At 41.3% G+C, this 8,932-nt stretch overlaps 1 protein-coding gene across 3 annotated transcripts in view; it reads right to left on the reverse strand.

Annotated features, from left to right (window-relative positions):
• Positions 1-8,932, reverse strand: part of LOC103458066 (nesprin-2-like) — a 240,386-nt gene that overhangs the window by 37,742 nt on the left and 193,712 nt on the right. For all 3 annotated transcript variants that reach the window (XM_008398614.2, XM_008398613.2, XM_008398615.2), the window contains exons 38-41: positions 3,581-3,693; positions 3,288-3,490; positions 3,001-3,108; positions 2,080-2,362 (exon numbers count right to left, since the gene is read on the reverse strand). In XM_008398614.2, coding sequence (XP_008396836.1) covers positions 2,080-2,362; positions 3,001-3,108; positions 3,288-3,490; positions 3,581-3,693 — 707 coding nt within the window. The remainder of the gene's footprint in view (positions 1-2,079; positions 2,363-3,000; positions 3,109-3,287; positions 3,491-3,580; positions 3,694-8,932) is intronic.

Here is an 8,932-nt window from a genome sequence, read left to right on the forward strand (position 1 = left end):
CATGATCTTCACTGGCTTCCTGTCACCTACAGAATTCAGTACAAAATCGTTCTCATCACCTATCAGTGTTTAAACGGAACCTCACCAGATTATCTGAAGGACCTTCTCATTCCACATTCATCCACCAATCTCTACGATCACAAGACTGCAACTTCCTCCACCTTCCTCAATCCAGATTAAGGACCATGGGAGATCGGGCATTCGCTGTTGCTGCCCCTCGTCTCTGGAACTCTCTCCCTGATTATTTGAGAGCTCYRCAACCACTGGTTGACTTCAAAAGAGGCTTAAAGACTTTTCTATTTAAGCAAGCCTACTCTGCCTCCACATGATTTTTATGATGTTGATTTTATCTATGATTTTAGTTGCACTGTGTAGCACTTTTGAGATTTTTTCTAATGAAAAGTGCAGTACAAATTAAATTGATTATTATTATTATTATTATTATTATTATTATTATTATTACAAAGGCCCAGTGGCATGGGAGGGCATTGGGAAGCATTTTCCTGCCACAGAGTCAGGTGTGACCCCCCTTTTTTCTTTCTTTTATTTTCCATTTCTAAATCAGGGTGGCCAACTTGCTATTCCTATCTTGATTTGATACAGTAGGGGGCCCAGCACTTCCTGGGCACTCTCCTGCACTTTTTTCAGCCTTTCAACTGTGTAATCCGTTGTTAACATGTCGTAATGTGTTTTTCCAAGCCGCCTTTAAACGCAACATTAGTGCTAAGATGCTTGTGCAGCAGCGACGGAGACTTGCTGCTTCTGTGCAGAGCTGTGCAAGTGTGTTAGAATCATGGCAGCAAACCAGCAAAAGGCAAAAACCTTTGTACAGTTTTTCCCATCAAACTGAGTGAGTTGAGTAATGCTGTCGGATGCAGGTAGTGTTAGCTAAATGATGCTTAGCTAATGTATCACTTTAAGCTTGTTAACAAGAATAGGCTACTAATTTTGTTATATGTTCAAAAGTGGGTAGTACTGGTTACATTTATTTGGGGAAAGGGTACTTATAACAGTAGTTGTACTACACTTTTTTCTTTTACTTCACTAATATTATTATTGCTACTCTTACTTGAGTAGACTGATTTTGCATTTAAAATAAGACTTCAGAAATTGAAACAGATTTCTGCAATATATGATCAAATGTTTATGCAAATCTGAGCATAATTACTCAACATTTAAATCCTTATTGCTTATTTTGCATAAACATTGTTTTATTTGAGAGCTAACAAAGATTTGTGTATGTATTTATATTAAAGTAAAAGCTTGTTAACTCTTCCCCCCCATAGCCTCCCAAAAAATAAGCCAGTGCCCCCCCTGCTAAATCCCTCTGGAGTCAGGGCTGTGTGTACATAGCTGGGTTGTGTGTTTTGCTTTTGACGAAGCTGCCAAAGATCCCGCACATGGACCCACACGCTATAAATGGTTGGGCAAAGTGAGAGTTCATCTATTAATGATGAATACATAAATTAAAAACTGGACTATAGACATTTTTTTAGAATTGTCTTAAGAATTTTGCCCAGGTTAACTTAAAAAGTGCGCTATTAATGTTATAGGTCAATTATCTAAACTACAGAAAAGTCATTGTTAGGGATGCACAAATATAAAAATTTGGGCCTATGTTGCTATCCGATATTAATTTTGCTATTATGTCAGTATTTAACAATATTTTACCTTATAAACATTTTTATTCGATTAATCATCAAAATAATCAACATATTACTTGACTACCAAAATAATCGTCTACAACAACCATAGTTGGAAGGTTAGACCCTTAATGTTATTTCCTTTTGGAAGCTGTTGTAATTCTCTCAACATTCTCTCAACATTGATGAAACAGAAATAAGTCTTCCATTTGAGTATGAACAACACACAATCTGCCAAGCTCAAATATTTTCCCTTTACATTTTCTAGGCAATTGTGTTAAGAGGCATTATGAACACTTATATGCATTGCATTGTCTTTTTCAGTAAAACAATCACCAAAATACAAGATGACATAACAAAAAAGTTAAAAAATTTGTAGTGTACAAATAAAAGATAAGAAATTGGTGTTTTATTGAATAGATCAGGTTCCACTGACCATTGCTTTATTCTTCATATCCTCCGTGTTGTTGTCTTTGCTAGGAGAGGTCAGTGGTTGTGTAAGGTCACTAATCCAGGTTCTAATGCTCTCTGCCTGGGAATTGTTGAACTTGTTGTATTCCTTGTCCAGGACACTCTGGGCTGTAGCCTGTTTATGTAGCCGAGTCTCCAAATTTCTGTAGCGTTGTAACAAGTTGTCCCCATCTTTCAGGATGTTTTCAGCTCTTACCCCCTGCCTGCGTATTGATGCCAAAAGCTCACTGAGGGCTACCCCTCTAACACTAACAAAAAAGAAACATAAGGCAACATGAAATGATTGAAAAAGACAAAAGTATATATGTAGAAAAGCAATTTCATAAAATTACTTGTATAAAGTACTGTCTAAGTGTTGTTACCTTTCTTAGATGGCAAAAGTTAGCAAAATATATTTTTTTGCAGTGGTCTACAGTCAGCATAGTAGATCCTAGAAATCCGCCCTAATAAAAAGGCTTTTAAAACTGAACTTTGAGAATCGCTTGGTGAATAGAATCAGACTGTTTCTACCTTGACTGTCCCTGATCAGGATCAGCTGATCATAAACTAGAAATGATATAATTCCGATTACGAATTAGGGGTGGGGGAATAGAACTTGTTTTTAGGGTCTAATATTAAATGTCAAAATTTGACTATCTTTAGGAGTGTACAAAAAGTTTGTGACCKAATGGAGTAAAGGAGATATGCTGTTTGTAAAATTGTTACTAGAAACATTTCATGTTACAATTTTAAATTATCTAGACCAAAGTACTAGGAGAAAAAGAGAAAAGTAGTAACAAGAAAAAAAACTACATAATCTTGTACAATGATGTTGCAGCCTTCCAAAGGMAGTGCTTACTTTGTAAGGCATGTGAGCAGCTTTAGCTGTGTTAATGAAGAAAGTCACCTCTCATCCTGAAGTTCTTTGAAGAGAAGCTTCACATTTTCTGGCACCACCGATTGTTTTTCTTTGTCTTGCAGCCACTCATAGAGGCTTTCATGTTGCTTCTGTAGCCTGGGATTAGGATCAAACTAATAATTTCTCTGCAATTCAGACAATGTTTCTCACCATAACAAGTTATATGGTGAGAAACATTGTAAGTTGTTTGTCAAGTTACAATGTATTCAAGAAATAATTTCAAGAATACTAGTTTGGATCAAACTACTATTCAAGAAATTGTATGAGGAACTTACCGATTTAAGTCATCCAGGAGAGATTCCATTTGCTCCTGTCTGTTTTGGCAGTGGGCTCTAAATGTAGCCACTTCCTCCTGCTGCTCCTTCAGCCAATTGATAAACTCTGAGAGTTGCCGAGAAGAAACCTGCTGTTTAGCTCTCTCCAGTTGATCATTGAGCTGCCTTAAACGTCTCTCTGTATCTTCTGACTTTAAGAATCCCTGGTGGATATGAGAGGACACACAAGATGCTTTAGCTATCCACTCTTTCCCCTTTACAGCATCTAGGCACCATCTTATTCATTCGCTTACAGTTAGTTTTTGCAAAGATGTTTCCACATCTGATCTGCACTCAGGGCTCTCAAAGCACTCATTGACAGACAGCTGCAAATCCTGGAACCATTCCTCAAATAATTCTGTTTCATCTGGGGGGGGGGAAATCAACATAGAAAGCAGAATAGTCAGGCAGTGTCTCGCCGTCAACATGAGTAACACTCCGCAGACCAGATGGTCTGCGTTCATTGTCAACACGAGTGGTCCCCAAATTGTGGTTTTAATCAGACGAACCTTGGGGCAGAGAGGATTGTAAATCAGCTAAAGTTAACTTGTAGTTGAAGTTAGTGTTATAGTAGGTTTTCTGTTATCACAAATGATTATGATTTCCAATGTAGTCTAGCACTGTTTGGCACTTGTCAGCTTCTAGTGCAATCAGTGTTCCATCTAAGTCAGTCCGTCCGTCCRTCCGTCCGTCCATTTTGACTTCATCCAGGATCGGGTCATTGGGGCAGCAGCTTCAGAAGGGAGGCCCAGTCTTCCCTCTCCCCAGCCATTTGTTCCAGCTCCTCCGGGGGAATCCCAAGGCGTTCCCGAGTCAGCTGAGAGACATAGTCCCTCCAGCGTGTCCTGTGTCTTCCCTGGGGCCTCATCCCGGTAGGACGTGCTTGGAACACCTCATGAGGGAGGACTCCAGGAGGCATCCTGACCAGATGCCCAAGCCACATCAACTGGCTCCTCTCGACATGAAGGAGCAACTGCTCTAATCTGAGTCCCTCCTGGATGACCGAGCTTCTCACCCTATCTCTAAGGGAGAGCCCAGCCACCCTGCGGAGGAAACCCATTTCAGCCTCTTGTATCCGTGATTTCGTTCTTTCGGTCATGACCCAAAGCTCATGACCATAGATGAGGGTGGGAACATTGATCGACCGGTAAATCGAGAGCTTCGCTTTTTGACTCAGCTCTCTCTTCACCACGATGGACCAGTACAGCGCCCGTTTCACTGCCCCAATCCGCCTGTTGATCTCCCGCTCCCATCTTCTCCCATTCGTGAGCAAGATCCCAAGATACTTAAACTCCTCCACTTGGGGCAGAACACTCTCCCCCGACCCGGAGAAGGCACTCTACCCTTTTCCGGCTCAAGACCATGGCCTGGGATTTGGATGCACTGATCCTCATCCCGTCCGCTTTACACTCGGCTGCGAACCGCTCCAGCGAGAGCTGCAGATCAAGACTTGGTGACGCCAATAGGACCGCATCATCTGCAAAAAGCAGAGATGCGATCCTAAGGTCACCAAAACGGATCTCTTCAACACCTCGGCTGTGTCGTGAAACCTGGTTGGAACTGATTGAGATCTGTCCAGGACACACAGAAAACGAATCATAAAAGCCCAGAGGCAACAAGTAATCTCGAATCATGATTTAATGTTGATTGAAACTTATATAATCTGTATGGTAATAGAAACCCAGAAGAAACAAATAATTCAGTATTATGATTTGATGTAATTAAAACTTGTGTAATCCTTATTTTAAGGATGTGCCATTAATCAATGTAATGAATTATGTGAACTTGATTTTAAGAAGTAAAAAGTGAGAAATCATAAAAGAAGGATCTTATTCAAGTTGGATGAGATGTCTTAATACTGTGTCACAGCGTGAGAGGTTGCGTGAGAAGAAGAGATGAGAGAATGGAAAAACCAGGGAGTGGGATTGTGAAATAAGCAGAAACAGATGTTGAAAGAGGAAGTTAGCCAAAGTGGCTGATGTAATGGTCCAACTGGAGATTGTGTAAGCGCAACCAAGATGCAGAAGTAGATGGTTGTGTAAGTCACAGAGGCGCACACGGCTGGAATACTGAGAGTATAAAAGATAGAGGCAGGAGAAGAACGGCGTTCTTTGTTCCAGCTGCGATCGAGGAAAGACCATAAGATGATGTAGGATCAAGATTGGGGCGATACTTTGAAACCACGGGAAGGTGAAGACTTTGCGCTGCTCTAGAAAGGAACAAGATCCGATAATCCACAACCCGGGGTTCTGATTTGACATCTGCCTTACTCTCAACCCAAGAAACATCTCAACGATGCTGCAGTAGACATGGGGGATAGACAAAGATCACATATGGATAAAGAACTGAACTCATGAAGAACATTCACCAGTTCAACTTTGGATTTATTCTGAAAGAGGATTCTGCTACGGCAAGATGGGTCCCTTACCRTGGAATTTAAAGTTTTCTGCTGCCAAGATYAACTCAGCATCTGGGAAAGAGTGGAACCACATCCCAAAGCCTCTCTTAAGGTTTAGTGACACAGTACAGGGACTAGAGGGAAGTGTGTTTTATAAAATTCTTTCATATTTTGATTCTTTTTTTATTTTTGATTGCTAAAGCTGCAACAAAGCTAAAGCTTGCTAATAAAATATTAAAGTCTACTTGATGCTGTGGACAGTTAAATTAATGAAGTCATTGGAATAACAATCCCTCTGGTTAACATAAAATCAATGTTCATGATCCTAGTGAATTGGGGGGCTTCAGACGTTTCTTTAGTTATGATAAATAATGACCTTGGGACTCGTGCCGAGTCTCTAAAAGTATCTAGACTGTAACAAGTGCACGTTATTGATAGAGAAAGAGCTACCATTAATTGGGGTGGTTTCTAGAGTCGGGCTACCACGGGCTAATTGGATGTCTGATCTATTAACTGTAAAAGGTCATAATATCAGGATCTGAAGGTAGTTAGAGTCTAGACGTATCTTTCTCGCTTCCAGCTTAAACAGAATGGCCTCTATATACTCGTCTGTGGTAATACTCAGGAGGTAGAGGCTTCACGGACTCGTTTAGACGAAGAGCTGATCAGTAGTCAGTCAGCAGGAGTCTGAGAGGAGGTAGGGGTGTGGCTGACTATTGCGTAATAACAGCTGCGCCTAGAAATTCTGTCCATAAAAGTAATGAACAGAATCGGTGACAAAGGGCAGCCTTGGCGCAGTCCAACTCTCACCGGAAACGAGCCCGACTTACTGCTGGCAATGCGGACCAGACTCTGACACCAGTCATACCGGGAACTGACAGTCCGTATCAAAGGGCCTGGTACCCCATACTCCCGGAGAACCCCCACAGGTTTAGCTGAATTTTATGTTGTTATTCCGTCATCACAAATATATCTCAAGTGTCACTTTGATTCTTTGATGCATATTTGAAAAATCCTTGAATCATTGTGGCAGCCATTTAGACTGCCTTGGAGCTTCGACTGTCCAAGGCCCCAAGACCCACTGAGCTTCCGCCTCACCCACTGAGCTCATTTAGACTAGCTGCAGCAGCAATTAGCAAACACCTGATGGAACTGAACATCTTCTAACTACTTCTCAGGTCAGTAAAAGGCAATTGCTCCTAAGAACAGTTGTAAAAGGCATCATGGACACAGAGACTTATTTTAAGACACTAGGTATGGCAGTGATGCAAGGTAAAAAAAAAAAAAAAAGTATATATACAGAATTTTCATACCACCTGCAGGTAATACCGGTACTTGAATGTGCTATAAAATGGTACTGTGTGCCTGGCAAATAACATAATATCCACCTTTTAAAATGTTATGGTAATTGCAAAATACTTTTCACAATATACAAAATATCTTAAATCAGGGGTGCCAAACTCCAGTCCTGAAGGGCCACTGTCCTGCAGTTTTTAGATGTGCCACAGGTACAAAACACCTGAATCAAATGGCTTAATTACCTCCTCAGTTCTCCAGAGCCTTGCTAATGACCTAATTATTCTATTCAGGTGTGGTGCAGCAGAGTCACTTCTAAAAGTTACAGGACACCGGCCCTCGAGGACTGGAGTTTGACACCCCTGTCTTAAATATTTGCGCATTGTTCTTGAYAATGCTTTGTGTTTTGAGCCAGATTTTGTTACCACAGTAAAAAAGCTCAGACAACAACTGCATTTTTTACGTAAATAGTTTTTAATGTTTCCCCTGAAATAATGGCACAGTTTTATAAAAGTTTTATTTAATCTATTTAATTGCTTTTTATMTTGTGTGCTATGGCAATCTGTTTCTGGTCAACAAAACCAGGTTGAGTAATCTGGTTAAAATGGCTGGTAAGATTATAGGAAGGACTAAGGTCATAGATGTTAGTATGTTAGTATTGTTGATTAGCTTTGCTGTTAATGCTACTGCACATCGTATTTTTGTTTATGCTAAATGKTTGAACTTGGACTGTTCTGCTTACTATGTGTGTGAACTATGTGTTTGATATGTGGTTATGCTGYAAACTAATTTCCCATTGAGGACAATAAAATTACCATTTAATTAGTTTTTTTCCAAGGGATTTGAATGCAATAAATGCACATTTCCACAAAGAATAAAATAAATATTGTGGGATACTCATTTTTTACTTTTGTCAGTACCCTAATTCCAAACTATTGAGTGCACCAGAATATAAGTCCCACCCACTAAATACAAAATGTTGTATACTGGTACAACATTTTGTCAAGTTACAATGACAAAATGGGTACAAAATGGGTACATAGGGTACACTGGTCTATAAACCACAATTGTCCACATTGTAGCATGACACATTCACACAGAAAAGTTKTTTATACTTTAAATGAAAAACACCAGTAATATACACAAATATACACTATAGCATAGGGCTTTTCCCCAAGAGTGTCTGTGTTGTGATCTGTGTTTTTCTGTGTGTTATTTTGAGGTTTTCTGTGTCCTGTTTTTCCCTGAGTCTCTGTGCCGTCCTGATTGTTCCCAGCTGTGTCACGTTTCTTTGATTACCCTCCAAGTGTATTTAGTCCCACCTGTTGTCTTTGTCTGTTGTCTGATCCTCGTCATGTGTCACCGTCGTATCTTACCGGTCTGTTCTGCCGTCGTGCYKCCTGTTGTTCTGTTCTCTGGATCATTTATTAAATCATCATTTCATCTTCATCCTGGGTCCTGTCCGCGTTCACTCTGACCACAACACCACATCATGACAGAATGATCCGACCACAGGAAAGGTGAGGAAAGCATGTGRCAGGCCCACGTCCCAAGAGCCAGCTTCTGCAGCCGAGGATCAGACCACCAGGGTCCCCTCCCTTGACTGCCGCCTGTTACACACTGCACCCGACCCCTTTGGCYCCTCCGACAGGTGGTGAGCCCATTGGAAGGGGGACCCACATCTAGTCTTTGGGCTGAGCCCGGCCGGGCTCCGTTGGTAAAAGCCTGGCCAACTAGGTGCTCGCCATCGTGCCCCACCTCCAGGCCTGCCTCCAGAGTGGGGCCCCGGTGACCCGCGTCCAGGCGAGGGAAGGCTAGATTCAAAGTTGTTGTGCATCATAAGGGGTCTTCGGGCTGCGCTTTGTCTGGTTCCTCACCTAGGACCTGTCTGCCTTGGGTGACCCTACCAGGG

Source organism: Poecilia reticulata, linkage group LG22 (assembly GCF_000633615.1).
Source record: "Poecilia reticulata strain Guanapo linkage group LG22, Guppy_female_1.0+MT, whole genome shotgun sequence".
NCBI lineage: Eukaryota > Metazoa > Chordata > Actinopteri > Cyprinodontiformes > Poeciliidae > Poecilia > Poecilia reticulata.